The sequence below is a fragment of the Ornithorhynchus anatinus genome, chromosome X1 (genome assembly GCF_004115215.2).
Source record: "Ornithorhynchus anatinus isolate Pmale09 chromosome X1, mOrnAna1.pri.v4, whole genome shotgun sequence".
Classification (NCBI taxonomy): domain Eukaryota; kingdom Metazoa; phylum Chordata; class Mammalia; order Monotremata; family Ornithorhynchidae; genus Ornithorhynchus; species Ornithorhynchus anatinus.
In genome coordinates, this window is record NC_041749.1 from 116,450,301 (window position 1) to 116,470,578 (window position 20,278).

General features: G+C 55.7%; 1 protein-coding gene across 2 annotated transcripts; it reads right to left on the bottom strand.

The window, feature by feature from the left end:
• Positions 1-655: 655 nt before the first annotated feature.
• On the bottom strand, positions 656-19,792 carry MIER2 (MIER family member 2). Of its 2 annotated transcripts, none has more exons than XM_029052069.2 (10): positions 19,650-19,792; positions 12,666-12,793; positions 10,381-10,504; positions 7,968-8,056; positions 7,485-7,554; positions 5,534-5,685; positions 5,211-5,292; positions 4,994-5,088; positions 3,294-3,418; positions 656-1,701 (listed from the first exon to the last, which is right to left on the bottom strand). In XM_029052069.2, the coding sequence occupies exons 2-10, from the start codon at positions 12,783-12,785 to the stop codon at positions 1,653-1,655; spliced, it is 906 nt and encodes a 301-aa protein (XP_028907902.1). In that variant the 5' UTR covers positions 12,786-12,793; positions 19,650-19,792; the 3' UTR covers positions 656-1,652. The 2 variants fall into 2 exon arrangements, with proteins under 2 accessions (XP_028907902.1, XP_028907903.1); XM_029052070.2 differs by lacking the exon at positions 19,650-19,792 and adding an exon at positions 19,458-19,630.
• Positions 19,793-20,278: the final 486 nt, after the last annotated feature.

Below are 20,278 nucleotides of genomic sequence, written 5' to 3' on the forward strand. Positions count from 1 at the left end.
GTTGCCCTGGGGGAGGGGATAGAGGTGGGCCCGCCCCCCCCCCCCCTTTCCTGCATGCCCCCTCAGCACCCCTCTCCCATCTGTAAACAAGACTATAAATAACCCTAAGAAAGAAACCCAAATCACATTGCTGAGGAGTTCCAACAAAAAGGAAAAGCAGAGTTCAAAAGAGGTGGCAGCTGTAATGCTGTTTGGCCCCTGCTACGGATGAGAAGGGGACAGTCCTCCCCTAACTCCCAGTCTCCAGCCTACCTTTCTAAACTGGTGGCCACTTTCCTGTGGAGAGTCAGGGGCTGGGGGGTCCAGCCGAGACATGGTTGGTGGTGGGGGAAGCCAATCCCCCCTGGAGCTCTCCACCTCAATGCTGTGAGAGGTGGAGTTGTTGCCCCTCACCCTTTGGTCAACCAATTCCCCTGCTTGGACCCAGCCATATGGGTTTTTTTTTTTTTGCAATCAGGGGAGGGGGTTGGGCCCTGGGCTGAGGCCCAGAGTGGGAAGACAGTAGCTGGGCACTGGCTGGGCCCACTGTGTGGGTCAGAGGACAGTGTAAAGTGCTGCTTGCCCTTGCTAGAAGGGAATGGCTGAGGAGCGGGAGGGGAGGAGGAGGAAGGGACAGGCTGAGGCACTGAGTTTGGTCCTGCCCAACCCCAACCAACCACCACCCCCCCAAGCCGGTCCTGTTAGTCTCGGGGGATAAAGGGTGAAAAAGGATGAGAAAGCAGGAGCTGTCCCTGGGTTAGGGACTGCTCAATCCCTACTCTGACTCCATCTTCTCCTGTCCACTGGGTGCTGAGGACTTCCTGCCCCCAGCCTGGGCTGGGCATCTCTGTGGGAAGCATGGGTCTGGTTTCCTGGCAAATCCCAGCTTGGTGTTTCCTCCTTCTCTTAGAGCCTGAGGCCAGTGCTTCAGGAGAATGGGGAGGGGAGAGAGGTCGGAGCAATGGCAAAGGGTTTGGTGGTCCCTGTAAATAAGCTGGGGGCTGGGCATGATGGCAGGTCTGACACGGCTACAGTAAATCGCCAGTGACAGGTTTGGTCTGCCCCCAGATTTACAAATCAACAGATCATCACATTAAAGTTGTTGGGGGAGGGGGAGGAAGAGAGAGGGAGACAGAGAAAGAGAGAGAGGAAGAGGGAAGGGGGGGGGAGAGAGAGGGAGAAAGAGATTACGTTGATTTCCAACCAAATGATTCCCTGGCCTCCACACCCCCACCAAATATGCTGCCCCTCCCCTCCTGCTGAGCTGAGGAGCCACAAGACTATCTTCCAAAATCCGGGAGAGGAGCCCGGGCCACAGTGGGATGAGGACAGAAGGATGGACACTCAGGAGACGCTCACTGTGACAGGGGCTCAGAGTGGAGCCTGACCACTGGCCAGGAAACTATTTACATCCCCAATGCTAATACAGCCAAAATCTCAGATGGACAAGGTCACAGTCCCCTCGGCACCTCTGTCCGAGGTGATGTCCGAGCTCACGTGGCCGGAAACCAGGGGCCGTTCTCTGGGCAGAGCCCCCGGGGGGGGCAAAGTCCCCGGCCAAGTGCTCGCCGAGGTTGGCTGCAAGCTGGTCCATCAGGGTTGGAGAGGAGCTGGGTTGCGTCGGGCGTGCTGAGTCCTCAGCACTCCCCGTCTCGGAAGGCGTGTCGCTGAATTTAGAGCTCTGGCCCACTTGGACGCTCAGGTAATCCAGGCTGAGGGGATCTGTGGAATCAGAGAGACTCGGTTCAGGGAGAGGCGGAGGTCGGCACGCCGCCTCGCTGCTGCCACCCACCCCGCCGCTCAAAAAGGCCACCCTCAAAGCCCCATGCAGGTGAAGACAACAGAGGGTAGAAGACAGAGGCTGTTTCGGGCTCCGACAGGTCAGCGGGCAAGGAGGACAGGCACTCAGATGGTAGCCCTTCGAATGAAGGGGAGGAGACTCGTTCCTCGGGGCTCCCGACAGCCCGGCATTTGTTGGAGTGGGGGAAGGCCTGAGGAACCAGGGTGGTGGCGGCAGCAACGGTGGTTACCTGAGCTCCCTATCTTCCCTCCCAAACCCTGTTCTCTTCCTGACTTCCCTGTCACTGTGGACGGTACGACCATCCTTCCCGTCTCTCAAGCCTGCAATCTTGGTGTCATCCTTGACTCCGCTCTCTCATTCACCCCACACATCCAATCCGTCACCAAAGCCTGCCGGTCTCACCTTTACAATATCGCCAAGATCCGCCCTTTCCTCTCCATCCAAATGGCTATCGTACTGGTACAGGCTCTCACAGTATCCTGGCTGGATTATTGTGTCAGCCTTCTCTCTGACCTCCTTTCCTCCTGTCTCTCCCCACTCCAGTCTATTCTTCATTCCGCTGCCCGGGTCATATTCCTGCAGAAACGCTCTTGGCATGTCACTCCCCTCCTTAAAAACCTCCAGTCGTTGCCCATCGACCTCCTCAAGAAACAAAAACTACTCACTCTGGGCTTCAAGGCTCTCCATCACCTTGCCCCCTCCTACCGCACCTCCCTTCTCTCTACTGCCCACCCTGCACGTTCCGCTCCCGCTCACCTCCTCACTATGCCCTGTTCACGCCTATCCATCGACCTCTGGCCCACGTCCTACTGCTGTCTTGGAATGCCCTCCCTCCTCACCTCCGCCAAACTAACTCTCTTCCCCACTTCAAAGCCCTACTGAGAGCTCACCTCCTCCAAGAGGCCTTCCCAGACTGAGCTTCCCCTTTCCCTTCTGCTCCCTCCCCCTTCACCTTCCCTCAGCTAAGCCCCCTCTCCCTTCCCCTCAGCACTGTGTTCATTTGTATATATTTTTATTACCCTATTTATTTTGTTAATGAGGTGTACATCTCCTTGATTCTCCTTATCGTGATTATGTTGTCTTGTTTTTGTCCGTCTGTCTCCCCCAATTAGACTGTAAGCCCGTCATTGAGCAGGGACTGTCTCTATCTGTTGCCAAACTGTATATTCCAAGTGCTTAGTCCAATGCTCTGCATATAGTAAGCGCTCAATAAATACTACTGAATGAATGAACTCCCCAGGGCCAGGGGGTCTTGGCTGATGTACAAATTGGGGGTGGTGGGGATGGGTGGAGTGCTCCACCTGCAGCCAGAGCCCTCCACCTCACCGCCCTCCAGATCATCGCCCGCACAATCCCTGCAGGGGCACAGAGGGCACCATGAGAGCTGGGTGGGAGCAAGGGACTAAATGCCAGCACCTCCCGCCTCAAGGGGCAAGGCGATGCCCCAGGGGGCAGAGGGCAGGATGCACATGTGACCTCGCGAACGGAACTGGGGGAGATGTGACCCACGCACATGGCTCCAGACTGGATGTACTTCTTCCTCCCGTAACGGGTCTGCTGGGTGAAGAGCTCATAGCGCTCTGACTTCTTCCACTCATAGTAGTACTTCACGCACTCACCCACGGATCGTGTGCGCACCTGGGGAGAGCAAGGCGAAGGGGAAAGATGTGGACCCTGCCGAGGGCAGCCCTCGGCCCCTTGGGCTCCCCGCAACCGCTCCCGCTCTTCTGCCTGATGTCCACAGAGGTCGAGACGGTGCTGGAAAGGACACTGCCCAGGGAACCAAGAGGTCCCTGGGTCTCTGTGGGACCTGGAGCAGATCTCTCAGCCTCTTGGAGCCTCTCAGAACCTCCCCGGCCCACTTCACCAGGATTGTGGCGGCCCTAGGCTGGTCCCTGATCATCTAAACCCAGAGGGGTCACTGATCAAACCCACCAGCCTCCAGACTCCAGTGCCACCGGTCGGCGCACACCCCCAGCCCAGGCCACCAGATATCGAATGCGATACGACTGGGAAGAGACTTGGCCGTCCACACATGCAGGGGAATGGATGAGGAAGAACCATTGGGGGTGAGTGGGGGTGGCGCGTGTGGGCTGGGGGTGGTAGAAGTCAACTGGGGAGGTGGGACAGGTCAGAGCAACCCTAGAGTCACTGGAGATCCCGGCAGAGGCAGAGTGGCACTGGAACATGAGACTCAGATTATTAGAGATTTTCAAATCACCCAAGGGCTCGGTTTCCAGTGCCTCCTGGGGGACAGTGAGAACCTGCTATTCCTCCCAGCAATCTTTCAGGCTCTGAAAGACCACTGGGACAGCTGGGATACCTGGGATAAAGGCTGCTCCAAGTTACCAACCAGAAAGAGGGGGCAGTGCTCCCCAACCAGTTACAATCCCATTTCTGCCACCAACTCTCTGGTTACTTGTCCTCTGTTTCCACCAACTGTTAGTACTAAAAAGCATGGCTCGCCTTCCTTGGCTGGTGGGAAGGGACGAGAGAAGGGAGGGGAGAAAAGCTTCCAGGAACCGGGTGGGGGGTGCTGGAGGCCTGCTTACCTCTTTCCAGCTTCCCCAAAGGCTGATCCACAGCTCCCTCTGTAACCCGAGCCACTGATTAAGTCCTTCCCAAAGTCCAGCACCTGTCCCACTTCCCTGCCAGTCCCGGTTTCCATCGGGTTCCTTTCCGGCTGGCCCTGTGTCAACTCTGGGGGTTCTCAGTCCTAAATCTCAGCAGAAAGAGTCCCCGGATTCACCTTAGGAGGGCCGAGACCCCTGTTAGCTTCTGCTGGGGCCTAAACTCTTCCAGTTCCTTCCTCTTCGGGTTAGGTAGGGTTTGAGGGTCGCTGCCTAGCATCTTCCAAATCCCTGCACTCCTTTTACTGCCACTACCCCCAGTCTCATGTCCATGTGTCTTTCTGAAAGCATGGGGATCATTCGGGGACTAGTCTCCTACCCCACTCCCAGGAAGCCCTCGTGGAGAGAATGCTCTCCACTTCTTGCCTCAAAAATGGCTGCAGGTTCTCCTTTCCCAACTACCTGGCTCCCCTACATCCTCCCAACCCTTCTCTCCGACCAGCTAGACTCCAAGTTAATGCCACTTAGAGCATTCATTAAACATCTCTCAGGAAGGGACCCTCCTGTGTTTCTCTTCCCTCTCCTGACTGTTTCTCTTCCCCCTCCTGACCACCACGCCCATTCACATCGACTCCTTCGTTACCTTGTTCGCGTGGATGAGATAGAAGTTTTTCCCGTAGACCCTGAAACCGTGCTCAAAATTCTGGCATTCCTCCTCGCTCCAGGTGCACAGCTGATCTACTCCAGGATGGGGGAGGGGACGGGGGATGGGGGGGAGAGAGAGAGTGTGTGAGTGAGACCATGTAGCTGGTGGCAAGAGGGTCACCCAGCCCAGGAAGCTAAAACCAAGGCTCTCTCACCTTGGATGACCTTCGTGTTGAACTGCAAGCGTCGGAGAGCTTCTTCCATGTTGAAGTTGCACTTGACTAGCTCGTACAGGGCCTGGGGAAAGCAAACCACCTGCCGCTTGGGCCTTGGGGACCAGCAAGAGTCAACAGGTGTAGGGGGAAGGGCGAGGGGGGCAGGAAGGGGGGCCCTTGGGCTGCTAGGCCTGGTGGGGGCCACAGCACCATAGCAGTTCTCTCCCCATCCCCACCAGGCCTAGAGGTGGGGCCGGTCCTTGGTGACCTCACCTGACCTCCCGGGCCATCCGGGGTGGGGAATGGGGATCCATCAGCCTCACCTGTTCGTTGTCCTTCACTACCGCCCCAACGGGCAGGCCCAAGTCGCCCATCTTCTCCCACCTCTGCTTCTCTGCCTGGTACAGGAACTCTTCCACCTCGCACTCTGGAAGGGCACTGGGGTCCCAAAGCAGCTGGTCCTTGTTCACACAGGCTGTGGGGAGGATGGGGAGACAGTGCCACATCGAAATGATTTACAGCCTCCTCAGTATGCAGGCCCATATGTGCACTCAATGATTGCTTTTGACCTCTCTAGCTGTAAACATCTTTCTATGTGTCTCCCCTATCACAGTGTAGGTTCCTTGAGGGAATGTATCACTTTGCTATTCTGTCCTTCCCAAGTACCTAATAAATAATAATTGTGATATTTCTTAGGTGCCTACTTTGCACCAAGCACTGCGCTAAGCGCTGGGGTAGATACCAGATAATCAAGTTGGACAGTCTGTGTCCCAAAAGGAGCTCCCTGTCTGACCCTTGGTGCACTGCATCAAATCGGGGCTCAAAAAACGCTGTTGCTCCTATTTCTACTCCTCCTCACAATAACTGTGATATTTGTTATGTGCTTGCCAAGCATTGTGCTAAGCACTGGAGGTGATATCAAATCATCAGATTGGACACAATCCCCGTCCCACAAGGGACTCACAGCCTAAGGAGAAGGGAGAAAAGGTACTGAATCTCCATTTTATAGATGAGGAAACTGAGGTCCAGGGAAGTAAAGGGATTTGTCTGAGCTCTTTATCTTCCCTCCCAAACCCTGTCCTGTCCCTGTCTTTCCCATCACTGTGGACGGCACTACCATCCTTCCCGTCTCACAGGCCCGCAACCTTAGTGTCATCCTTGACTCTGCTTTCTCATTCACCCCACATATCCAATCTGTCACCAAAATCTACCAGTCTCACCTTCACAACGTCGCCAAGATCTGCCCTTTCCTCTCCATCCAAACTGCTACCTTGCTGGTACAATCTCCCATAATATCCTGACTGGATTATTGCAGTAGCCTCCTCTCTGATCTCCCATCCTCCTGTCTCTCCCCGCTTCAGTCTATACTTCACTATCTTTCTACAGAAACACTCTGGGCATGTCACTCCCCTCCTCAAAAACTTCCAGTGGTTGCCTATCAACCTTCTCATGCAGCAAAAACTCCTCACTCTTGGCTTCAAAGCTCTACCATCACCTGGCCCCCTCCTACCTCACCTCCCTTCTCTCCTTCTACGGCCTACCTCGTACACTCTGCTCCTCTGCCGCTAACCTCCTCACGGTGCCTCGTTCTTGCCTGTCCCGCCGACTCTGGCCCACGTCCTGCCGCTGAACTGGAATGCCCTCCCTCCTCACACCCGCCAAACTCTCTTCCCCTCTTCAAAGCTCCTCTGAGAGCTCACCTCCTCCAGGAGGCTTTCCCAGACTGAGCCCTCCCTTTCCCTCTGCTCCTCCTTCCCTCCCCATTTCTCCTACTCCCTCCCTCTGCTCTACCCCCTTCCCCTCCCCACTTGTATATATTATTTATTAATTTATTAATGATGTGTATATATCTATGATTCTATTTATCTATTTTGATGGTTTTGATGCGACTACTTGTTTTGTTTTGCTGTCTCCCCCTTTTAGACTGTGAGCCCGTTGTTGGGCAGGGATTATCTCTATCTGTTGCCAAATTGCACATTCCAAGCACTTAGTACAGTGCTCTGCACATAGTAAGTGCTCAATAAATACAGTTGAATGAATGAACTTGGCCAAGGTGACCCGGCAAACAAGTGTGAAAGCTAAGATGAGAACCCATGTCTCCTGCCTCCCAGCCCTGGGCTCTTTTTGCTAGGTCCACTAGGCCCCACCAGACAATCCAGAAGCCAAGCAAAATCTTCAGAGCCCAGGGCCTCTTGGAAGCCTGTCACCTGGGAAGAGGAAAATGAGGAAAGGACCTTACTAAGACCTGGCTACCCCACCCCCTTACCCCCTCACCTTTACTGCTCTGCTTGTTGGGGAGGAGCGGGGGCACAACAGCCTGGTACTGAAGTCCAATCATGATCTCCTGAAAGTCGCCACACCCGGGGAGGAGACGGTTAGGACAAGGCAATTGCTTCGGTAACTGTTGCTGCGGGCCCTGGGCTTGCTCAGATCCCACTACTAGTCACCCAAAACAGCTCCGGGCCCCGGGACTGGCTCAGACAACAGCCCCAAACAGGGGCAGCCTGGGTCCCGGCCCCCCACTGGCAAGAATCTGGGCACACGCCATAGTCACCCCAGTGCCCGTGGTTGGGCTCGGGCCAAAGACTTTGAGCCTCAAAGTGCGACTCCAGGGGAGGAAGGGGGCAGGGGGACCGTGGCCAAGGGCTGGACTGGCCGGGGACCTGCCCCAGGCTCTAGTTCTTATGTGGGGGGAACCTCGTGCCTACTCCTGCTCCCCACCCCCAGCAAAGACCCCTGAGGAACAACACTACTTACCTTCTTACTCTCACTGGAGGGAAGCAAGTCCTCTTCCCAGTCAAAGGAGTTAGAGCAAGGCTTTTTGTCTTCATCAGCAGGGAAGTTGGCTTTTGGGAGAGGAGAATAGCGCAACTATGCCTTCGTTTGGGGGCCGACACACCCTGATCAGGACCAGAGGATGACACACCCGCAGAGCCCCATCCTAAAAAATCCTCTCTCGACCACACCGCGCCATCCAGCAATTGCCTCATCCCCTGCCTTCCACTCCAGTCCAAATTCCTCCACTGGGTTGTATACTCCCACTGCCTCCACTTCCTCTCCTTCAACTTTCTCTTACCAACCGGCTTCTGCCCCTTCCACTCCACTGAAACTGCTTCCTACCAGGTCACCAAGAACCTCCCCTCGCCAAATCTGATGGCTTCAACTCAAGTCCTAAACCTCCTCAACCTTTCAGCTGCCTTCAACCCTGTGGACCACCCCGTTCCTGGAAACGCCATCTAGCCTTGGCTTCACTGACAGTATCCTTTTCTGGTTCTTCTCCTACCTCTGGCTGCTCCTTTTCAGTCATTTTCACCAGCTTTTCCACTGTCTCCCCCTCTAATTTCATCGCTGCCAAGTACCACAGCAACCTCCGCCGTCCCTCCTGCCACCGAGGGTCCCTGCTCCCGCCATGCTCCATGTGCGCCTGGTCCGGGATAAAAGCTTCTCCCATGCTCTCGGTCCCCTCCATCGCCACCACGACTTGGAGCCTCTTTTGTCTTGTACTTTAATGTTTCATCGCTCCTGAGGAGTCTGTCTCCAATCCATTCTTCCCACTCAAACTCTTAAGATTATGAGCCCCCCGAGAGACGAGGACAGTGTCTGATTCCCACCTGAGTACTCTCTCCCAGAACTCAGTACACTGTTCTGCACACATTAAGTTCTTAATAAATACTATTACTACCACTAACGCTCAAGGCTTAGTGCTGGGTCCAGCTTCCAAACCTTCAATTCCAGCCCCGACCCCCCTCCTTCTCTGCAATCTTGCATTACCTCCTGCCTCTGGGGCCTCTCTACCTGGAAGTCCCACCACCGGCACCTCAAGCTCAACTGGTTCAAAACTGAGCTCCTCATCTTCCCTCCCAAATCCTCTCCTCCACCTAACTTTCTCAGCAGTGTTGAAAGGTCCACCATCCTCCCCTTCTCTCAAGCCCATTACCTTGGCTTTGTCCTTGATTCATCTCTTTCAAACCCCTATCGTCAGTCAAGCAACATATCCTGTCGGTTCTCCCTCCACAACATCTCCAGAATCTATCTGCCCCTTCCTCTCCATCCAAACTGTCACCATGCTGTCATATCCCACCTCAATCAATCAACAGTATTTATTGAGCGCTTAAAGTGTTCTTAGCACTTGGGAGAGTACAATAAAACAGAGTTTGCAAACACAATCCCTGCTCACAGGGAGCTTACAGTAGAGGGGGAGACAGACATTAACGTAGTCTCAACTGCTGCATCATCTGCCTCCCGGACTTTTCAGTCTCTCCCTTTTCCAGTCCATAGTTCACTCCTGTCTGGAGGTTCATTCTTCTCAAATGTCTTTCTGTACACGTCTCCCCAATCTTCAAAAATCTCCACTTGTTGTCCACTCCTCTTCATATCAAGTAGAAACTCCTGACCACTCTGGGCTTCAAGGCAACCAGCGCTCTATTTTGTATCCTCGCTCCTCTCCCACTACAAACCTGCTTACTCGCTCTGCTCCTCTCGAGCCAACCTACTCGCTGTGCCTCGCTTCTGTTTCTCTCACTGCCGACTCCTTGCTCACCCCCTCCCTCTTGCCTGGAACTCACTCCCCTTTAATGTCCGGCACACCGCCATTCTCCCCATCTTCAAAGCCCTTCTTGAAACCACATCTCCTCCAGGAGGCCTTACCTGACCAATCTCTCACCACCTCCTGGCTCTCCACCAAATCACTCCCTACTGCCACTTCAGCACTTGTATACCGTCTGAACACTTGGGTACTCTCCCGTCCCTCCACGCCCTCTGGGAGCCCTTATGTCCAGATCTTTAAGCTCTGTTGCTTCTCTCTGTCTCTAACTTACTTTAGAGTCCATTTTCTCGCTAGACGGTAGGTTCTTTGAAAAGAGGGATAGTGCCTACCAACTCTATATTGTATTGTACTCTCCCAAGTGCTTAGGATGGTGCACTGCACACAGTAGGTACTCAATACACACAACTGAATCGACTGATTGACTGATCAACGAGTGCTGTCAGGTCAAGACTGCTTACAAAGGATGCCCGCCTTGGACTGGCTCCTCCGGGCAGAGGGTATAGTGGCCAGACTCCTCGTTGAGGAGCAGAGTCACACGGCCTGGTCGGGAGAAGGGCTGGAAAAGTGGCACCCTGGTGCCGCCCCAGAAAGCCCTGCCTGGGGAGAGTGGCCTGGGACACCTACAGCCGGTTGGGCCGCAGACAAGGTCCAGCGCATCATGGAGGGTCACAGATGGGATCGGGTCATTGATGGACGATTGTGCCTTCACCTCCTCTTCTCCTGAAAGCAAATCCTTGACTATTTGTTCCTTTTAACAAGAGAGTAAAAAACAAACAAACGAAAAACAGATTTTCGCTTTAAACGTCAGGCTTGGAGTACAGCAGACCCTTCCTTTGGTCTTTTGCAGAGTTCCAGGGACTTTCTGACCTTGGTCCTCCCCAGTGGGCCACTCTCTCAGCTCCCTGCAGGGCCCTGGCAGGGAAACGGACCACAGCCTGCCAGCCCCGGGTGAGTAGTGGGGAGAGTGGGGTGCCGCTCAGTCTCCCCCCAGCCGCATCTTTCGGGCCCCCTCCTAACCCGCCCCCACCTTATCCAGAGTCAAGTCTGGGAGGCTGGAGATGATGTCATTGCTCTTGCTGTCCGGTTCTGAAATAGGATCGGAGTGCTCACAGCCATAGAAAGCCAGCAGCTCTCACAGCTGCATGTCATTGTTCTAAGCCAGGGCAGGGAGGGTAGGACAGGGAATTGGGAGGAGGAGGACACAGCACAGTCAGGATGGGACCGGCTGCCAGAGATTAGCCACCCCTGCATTCAGGGGGAAACCTGGGGCTCTGGGGCCCAACGGGTCTCCGGGCTGAATCCAGAACCAAGACCTCATCCTGGGGCTTCATTGGTGCTGGCCCAAGACCCCTGCGGTACAGCTGAACCAAACCCTCTGCTGTTCTGACAACAGGAGCTAGTGGTAAGAACCCGGGCCTGGGAGTCAGAGGATGTGAGTTCTAATCCCGGCTCTGCCACATCTCTGCTCTGTGACATTGGGCAAGTCCCTTCACTTCACGTCTCTGGGCCTCAGTTCCCTCATCCGTAAAATGGGGCTCACAGCTCAAGACCGTGAGCCCCATGTGGGACAGGGACTGTGTCCAACCCGATTACCTTGCACCTACCCTGGTGCTTAGAACAGTGCTTGCACATACCATAATTATCATTATTATTAGGATCTACACTACAGGGGTCAGAGCTTTCTGGGTCCTACCCTGCCCCACAGTGAGGGACTTGGAGCCACAGGGCTCCTGCCAATTACTCCCAACCCCAGAGGATGTACAGTTTAGCTTTTGCTCTCTAGTATCTGCTCTCTGTAGGCAGACTATCACTTCTATTTGGGTGCAAATTTGGGTGGAGGAATTATTGGTCCTCTGAGCTTCTTGTGTTCTATCCCTACTTCTAGGTAGGTGGGATGGATCTGTGCTGTCCCATCTCCCCCGTTAGACTGTCAGTTCCTTGGGGAAAGGGACTGGATTTTGTTGTTCTAGCTTCTCCCTACAACAAACAGCACAGTGCTGGCTACGGACAGGCCGGCCGATCAGGGACCTTCCTCTCTGACGGCATCGAGTGGCTTCAGGATAGGCACGAGATCCTACCGCCAAAGCTCTTCCAACGGAGGCTCTGGGCTCTCCCGATCCTTACCCTCTACCCCTGCCCAATGCTGGCAAAAATGGAGCCCCTTACTCACGGAGCGAATGGGGTCCATTCTCACAGGGTATTATGCGGTGCAAAAATATCAACAGGGTCAGGAAGGGTCTGGATAAACTCATGGATTAACAGGCCATGCTGGGATAATAATAAACCAACAATAATAGCATTTAAGTGCTTACTATGGGCTGATAGTCCTAAGCACTGGGGAAGATACCAGAAAATCAGGTCGGACGGAGTTCCAGTCCCACGTGGGATTCAGAGCCTAAGGGGAAGGCTGAACAGGGATTTAATCCCCTTTTTGCACTTGAGGAAAACTGAGGACCAGAGAAGTAATGTGATTTGCCCAGAGGCCAGTGGCTGGGCTGGCATTAGAACCCAGGCCCCTGGCTCCCAGACCCTTGTTCTTTCCCCTAGGCCACAGTGGTTATCAGAGGGAAAGTCAGAAGCGTGGGATGGTCCACCCCCGAACCCCAAGGGTGGATGTTCAGGATGGCAACCAGCCCACGGTTCCTCCAAGCATCCCAATGCTATGGAGTCAAAACGCTGGGTCTGACCCAGGAATGGCCCTACTCGGGATCTCTGCAGCCACCGAGGGGGGAAAAGGTTTTTGGACATGCTGGGTCTCTCTGAGAGAGAGGAACCTTCTGACCTCATTCCCAGTCCCGGAGTGACTGTGGGAACCCCCGGGTCATCCCCGCCCCACCCTTTCCCAACCCAATCCAGAGGGCCCTCGGATGGGTCCTGGTGGCTACTTCAGGAAGGCTCGAGCTCTTTACCAGCTCCTGCAATGACTGTTCTCGGCTGAGGGAATCATCCGCCACTTTCTTCTGCTCCTCTGGAATCCCATAGTTCCAGGACAGGTTCTTGGCCAGGTTGAAGCTCTCAGCAGAGCCCATGGAAGCAACTGCAGCAAGAGAAACCAAACCATAGCAACATACAGAAGCAGAACCAGCTGGACAGTCTACCATTCAACTGTAAACACTTTTAGGTCTGTCTCCCACATTACGGAGTAAGCGCCCCGTGGGCAGGGAACACGTCTCGGGTTTCTGTGGTGCTCTCCCAAGCGCTTAGGGCTGCACATGGCACCCAGTGGGGGCGGGGGGGGGCTCAATCAATCAATCAATGGTATTCATTGAGGGCTTATTATCATCCTCACCCTCCCTACCTGTCATTGCGAGGGGACACAGCCTAGTGTCTCCCAGGGATTGAGAGCACTAATCCTTGAGGACGTGGAATGGGGTTTGAAGACGATGACCAGAAGCCAAATGCTCTGGGAGTAGGGCTGGTCCCGGAGAGGACCCGTGTGCGGGCTCTCCTCATTTACTCCGGCTCTGTCTCAGCAGGCCTGAGGCTGGCCCTGTCCATGACCAAGGAACTGAAACACTGACCTTGGCAGAGATCTGAAAGATGATTTGGCTTGGGCAGGCCTGACTTCAAACGCGTAGCTCCCCTTGCCCCCAGTGCGAGACGCAGAAGCAACCTCAGAGGCTAGGGGCAGAGGGAAAAGGCCTTCTGGGCCTTGTTTGGCAGGGGGGTGAGGTGCCCGGCTCTCTGGGGAGGGGATAGGCTGGAAAGAGGAGGGGAAGCCCTGACAGAGCATGCAGAGAGTGCGAGTATCTGCTGCAGTCCGCAGGCTGGGCTGCCCAGAGCACAGGCTGGGGCCACGTATGGCACCACCACAGGCTCTGCCTCCCCACCGAGGCCTACGGGAGGAAACAGACCCCGATCAGACACTGGACCTGCCGGATGTTGCTTTCCACCCTGTCCTCCCCCAGTCCGGGGCCTGGTTTGAGGCAGGGGTGATCCCGGGGGAGGAGAGCACCCAGAAAAACCAGACAGGGTAGTAAGGGATCCCTCCCCCCATAGAGTGGCGCTCTGGACCAACAAAGATGACCCTTGGAGCTCATCTCCCTACCCAATACAAAACCTCTGCATGGGACCCAGCTGATGGACCCAACAGCCATGGTGACCTGTTGGCTGCTGGCTCCTGGTGGGGCAGGGGGCGGGTGGTGTGAACCAAGATCATAGTCGACCCACTAGGGTGAGCAAGGATTAGTGTCTACCGACTCTACTGCATTGGACTCTACCAAGCTCGTAACACAGGGCTGTACACCCAGAAAGCGCTCGATAACCACTTATAAATGACTGATTTGCTCAATAGGCTAGATTGGGACGGGGGACACGAAACAGCCAAGGGTAAGCATCACCGAGAGCCACTCGATAGGAGCCCCGACATCTCTGGCTCCGGATCTCGGCCAGGCCCTTTATAAGGATTCCTGACGGTCCCCGAGCCGGCTCCGTCTTCTGTGGCTCATATTCCCATTCTTTCCGAGGCAGAGCCAGATAAACCAGGGCTTGAGCTCGGCCGAGGAAGGACGGCTGGGGCCCAGCCAACAGCCTCCTGGCCTGGGCTAGGGGCTGGGGTCTGTGAGGAGTGAGTTAAGGGGGAGGAGATTCACGCCGTCAGGCTGAAGGGAGCCCTGCAGGAAACAGGTTTTGTAACTCGCTGCAAATCAGTATCCTCTAGAGGCTGATTTCAGAGCTAGCCGGGACGTCCTTAGGGAGGAGATGCCTTCTCAGTAGCAGAGGGACTGAGTTGTACCTGTGTGGTGGGAAATGGTGCCGGAGAAAAGAATCTCAGATCTTGTGTACCAAAGCCACGTCTGCCCAGACTGGAGGCCTGGGGCCCGGCAACTGCCCCAACCAGAGCCCAGGGCACTGCGGCGCCCCAGCCTACTTGAGGCACAGAGCCTCAGATGTCAGGGGGAAGGGTCTGAGGGAGGAAGGAGGGGAGGCCCAGCCCGGCCCAGGGAGAACTCTGGTCATCACTCCCTGCCGTGGGCCTTGGAGAGGCAAGAGAGCCACAAACCCCTTCTCCCTGGAAATACAGCCCACCCAACTGGGTGTACTCTACTGACAATTTAGAGCTCGGCTCTGCCACCTGTCTGCTGTGAGACTCTGGGCAAGTCTCTTAACTTCGCTGTGCCTCAGTTACCTCATCTGTAAAATGGGGATTAAGACTGTGTCCAACCCGATTTGCTTGTATCCACTCCAGTGCTTAGTATACTGCCTGGCACACAGTCAGCACTTAACAAATACCACTCTAAATTCATTCAGTAGTATTTATTGAGCGCTTACTATGTGCAGAGCACTGTACTAAGCGCTTGGAATGTACGATTCGGCAACAGATAGAGACAATCCCTGCCCAATAATGGGCTCACAGCCTAATCGGGGGAGACAGACAGCAAAGCAAAACAGAACAAAACCAAACATCATCATCAAGATAAATAGAATCAAGGAGATATACACCTCATTAACAAAATAAATAGGGTAATAAATAATGTATACAAATGAGCACAGTGCTGAGGGGAGGGGAAGGGGGAAGAGCAGAGGGTGGGGAGGAGTGGAGGGAAGGAGAAGCAGAGGGAAAGGGGGGCACAGACTGGGAAGGACTCCTGGAGGAGGTGAGCTCTCATTAGGGCTTTGAAGAGGGGAAGAGAGTTGGTTTGGCAGATGTGAGGAGGGAGGGCATTCCAGGACAGCGGTAGGACGTGGGCTATGAGTTGACAGCGGGACAGGCGCGAACTGGGGACCGTGAGGAGGTGAGCGGCAGAGGAGTGGAGTGTACAGGGTGGGCAGTAGAAAGAGAGAAGGGAAGTGAAGTAGGAGGGGGCAAGGTGATGGAGAGCTTCGAAGCCAACGGTGAGGAGTCTTTGTTTCGTGCAAAGGTTGACTGGCAACCACTGGAGGTTTTTGAGGAGGGGAGTGACATGCCCAGAGTGTTTCTGAAGGACGATGATCCGGGCAGCGGAATGAAGAATAGACTGGAGTGGGGAGAGAGAGGAGGAAGGGAGATCAGAGAGGAGGCTGACACAATAATCCAGTCGGGATATTATGAGAGTTTCTATCCGCACGATAGCCCTTTGGATGGAGAAGAAAGGGCGGATCTTGGCGATATTGCGCAGGTGAGACCGGCAGGTGTTGATGATGGATTGGATGTGTGGGGTGAATGAGTTGAGTCAAGGACGACACCAAGGTTGTGGGCCCGTGAGACGGGAAGGATGGTCGTGCCGTCCACAGTGACAAGGAAGTCAGGGAGAGGACAGGGTTTGGGAGGGAAGATAAGGATCTCAGTCTTGGACATGTTGAGTTTTAGGTGGCGGGCAGACATCCAGGTGGAGGCATCCTGGAGGCAGGAGGAGATATGAGCCTGGAGGGAGGGGGAGAGAACAGGGGAAGAGATGTAGATTTGGGGGTCATCTGCGTAGAGATGACAGTTGAAGCCGTGGGAGCGAATGAGTTCACCAAGGGAGTGAGTATAGATGGAGAACAGAAGTGGGTCGAGAACTGAAACTGACCCTTGAGGAACCCCTACAGTTAGAGGATGGGAGGGGGAAGAGGAGCCCGGGAAGGAGACCGAGAATGAACGGCCAGAGAGACGAGAGGAGAACCAGGAGAGGATGGAGTCCGTGAAGCCAAGGTGAGATAAAGTGTGGAGGAAAAGGGGATGGTCTACAGTGTCAAGGGCAGCTGAGAGGTCGAGGAGGATTAGGATAGAGTAGGAGCCATTGGATTTGGCAAGAAGGAGGTCATGGATGACATCAAGACGTTTGAGAGGGCGGTTTCGGTGGAGTGGAGAAGATGGAAGCCAGATTGGTGGGGGTCCAGGAGAGAGCTGGAATCGAGGAATTCAAGGCAGCGAGTGTAGACGACTCTAAATGCCCTCAAAGGGAGGATCCAAGTCAATTGGAAGAGAGCTGTGGTTTCCCAGTAGGGCCTGGTGTGTCAGGAGGCACCACCGGTCTCTGGGGAAGGGGGTTGTGCTGCTGTGGAACAGCTTGATAAGGTGGAGGATCACGGGGGTGTCGAGGCAGGGTAATCTGAAGCGTAAACTAGCTGCCATGCTGGCAGCAGCGCTATAACAATAATAATAATAATAATAATTGTGGTATTTGTTAAGTGCCTACTATGTGCCAGGCACTGTTCTAAGCACTGGGGCAGATATAAGCAAATAGTGTTGGATACCGTCCCCGTCCCACATGGGGCTCAGGGTCTCAATCCCCATTTTACAGATGCAAGAACTGAGGTACAGAGAAGTCAAGTGACTTGCCCAAGGTCACACAGCAGAGAAGTGGCGGAGCTAGGATTAGAACCCACGGCCTTCTAACTTCCAGGCCCATGCGTTATCCACTCCGCGACGCTGCTTCTATCCTAACCAACATATCCGGGCGGCAAGTGTAATGACAGACCTCAGTTGGCAGAGCCTCTGACCCATTACCCAAGGCCTTCCCCCATGCACATCCACCAGGCTACCGTTCTCCTTACCTTCAAAGCTCTTCGGAAATCCCACCTCCTCCAGGAGTCTTTCCCTGCTTCATTTCCTCCTCCTCTTCCTCCACCACCACCTCAGCACTCAGAAACCCCCAAGACAGCAGAAGCACTTTTCTATGTATCAATTTCCATTCTGTACAATCTAAGCACTTATTTGTTCCCCTATTTTTTTGTGGTATTTGTTAAGTGCTTACTCTGTGCCAGGCACTGTAATAATAATAATGTTGGTATTTGTTAAGCGCTTACTACGTGCAGAGCACTGTTCTAAGCGCTGGGGGAGACACGGGGGAATCAGGTTGTCCCACATGGGGCTCACAATCTTAATCCCCATTTTACAGATGAGGTAACTGAGGCCCAGAGAAGTTAAGTGACTTGCCCACAGTCACCCAGCTGACAAGTGGCAGAGCTGGGATTCGAACTCATGACCTCTGACTCCAAAGCCCATGCTCTTTCCACTGAGCCACGCTGCTTCTCCTACTAAGCGCTGGGGTAGATACAAACTAATCAGGTTGGACACAATCTACTTCCCACATGAGGCTCACAGTCTTAATTCTCAGTTTACGGATGAGGTAACTGAGGCACGGAGAAGTAAGTGAAGTGACTTACCGAAGGTCACAGAGCAGACAAGCGGCAGACCTGGGTTTAGAACCCCGGTCCTTCTGACTCCCAGGCCCGCGAACTATCCAGGAGGGCACACAGCTTCTCATTTATCAATTCATCTTTCCATTCTATTCTTCCTTCCACTATTTGGTGACTATCGCCCTCATTAGATTGTAATAATAATAATGTTGGCATTTGTTAAGCGCTTACTATGTGCCGGGCACTGTTCTAAGCGCTGGGGTAGACATAGGGGAATCAGGTTGTCCCACGTGGGGCTCACAGTCTTCATCCCCATTTTACAGATGAGGGAACTGAGGCACAGAGAGGTTAAGTGACTTGCCCACAGTCACCCAGCTGACAAGTGGCAGAGCTGGGATTCGAACTCATGACCCCTGACCCCAAAGCCCATGCTCTTTCCACTGAGCCACGCTTGTAAGCTCCTTGAAGGAAGGTACAGTGCTCTGCCCAAAGTGGGCACACAACAGACACTCTTGAATGGGTCTACCCCAAGAGCCACCTCAAAGTATTGGAGGCCAGCTGGGTGGCGTCCCCCTGCTGCCTTCCCGGAAGGCCTCCGGGGAGTTCATCTCCCCTGGGGTTTTCGGGGATTGTTCGACCGAGCGACATGGCCATTGGCTGGCAGCTGCCCATTTCTTCCCCCAGACTCGAGGTCCAGTTTGCCACTACCCAATCTCAGGGACCTTCGAGCTGGACGCGACAGCCTGCTGGGCTCTCTTTTCTAGGGCAGGATTTTTACAGCCGGCAGGTTGGCTGGAGAGCAGAAAGTGGGCACCCCAAGTCTAGACAGGGTGTCCACCTCCACCCTGTTGGGCGATGGGGGAGGTATTCTCCCTCCCAGGCAGGTGAGGTAGCCGAAGCCTGCGGCCAGGTACTCTTGAACGATGGGATGTAGGCCCGGGGCTTACTAAACCCAGGAGCTACAGAGTGAAGTACACCTTTGGGGAGGCTTCACCCGGCCCCCACTTCTTTCTGTCCACAGAACTTCCCCCAGCCATGCTGGTTGAACAAGGCCACCCAAGAGCACAGGATCAACGCTTAAAGCCACGTCGCTAAAGGGTCGCGACATTCTCGTTTTCTCCTAGCGGACTCAGATGTCACCAAGATCTAAACTTCCCCGGCCAGTTGAGGGGCCTTGAGGGCAATCGGCCAGGGAAGCGGGGGCGCTGGGAACTCATTGTTTCTGAGGCAATGTTGACCTCCCTCACAACCGGTTTGGACAAGTCGGTGATCCCCGAGGGACAAATTGTGCCCCGGGCCACCCACTCCCGCAACGTCCTCTTCCTCGTCCAAAGGCCCCGGGGGGGAGGGGGGGGGGGGAAGAGAGAGGTCGGGAGACGGCAGGGAAGAGGGAAGGGGGCAGGAAGAGAGTTGAGTGGGTCCCGAGTTCCAACGGCCCCTGGCTACCCGCCTGCTTTCGCCGCGCGCCCACTAGGGCGATGCCGTTAGAGTCGGGATCCGGAGGGGGTCGGGATCCCGAGAGAGTCGGCATCCCGAGGGAGTCCGGAGCGCGCCCCGCGGGGAGGAAGGCGAGAAGCGGCGCCGGCCGCCTCGCTCTCCCACCCCGAGCCCTGCCGCCCCCGGCCTCAAACCCCACCCGCCGGGGGAGATGAGTTTACCAGCCCTGGCGGTGCGGGGGAGAAGTCCGATCCCCGACTATTTTCTGGCCCGAGTACGGCCGCGGCGCGTAGCCGGCTCTGGAGAGTTCGCTACCGCCGTAGGGCCGGGAGGAAGGCAGGCACGGCCCCGGACGGGGTGCGTGTGAGGGGAGTTGTGAGGGGGGAGGGGGCAAAAGAAACCAGGCGCCCCACCGTTTCGGGTCGTCGGGTGCAACGATCGCGGCCCGCGCGGTCCGAAACCCTTTCTCTACGCGCCTTCTGCCTTCCGACCGCCCTCCGCGCGCAGCCGTCTCCACGGGGCGTGCGAACGTTCGGGATGCGCGAGCCGTCCCGCGCGCCGCGCGCCGCCCTCCGCCTCCCCCACCCCTTTGCCCAGCCCCAACTCCGACTCCGCGTTCCCTCGCACATGCGCACCCCAACCCCGCCGCTCCCTCGCGCGGCCGCCCTCCTCCATCGGGGAGCTCCGAATGGGGCCGGCGGGAAGCCGCCGCCTCACGATCCCTCCACCCCGTCCCGCCGGTCCCGGGGGGCGCCACCTGTGCCCTCTTCACCCCGACTCGTCCCTTCCCTCCTTCGGGACCTCGCAGCGGCCGGCGCCTCACGCCGAGGGGCTCCCCGAAAGGGAGGGACGTCGTGGAGGGCGGGGGGGGGGGGCCGTCTCCCCCGCTCACTCACCTCCGCCATGGCCGTGTGTGAGCGGGGGGCGGCGGCGGCGGCGGCCTCTCCGGGAGCCCCGGATGAGGAGTCGTCTGTCCATTGGCTGCCGCCTCCTCCACCGGGGGCCGGGAGCGGGACCGGGGAGAGCCCGACGGGGAGGCAGA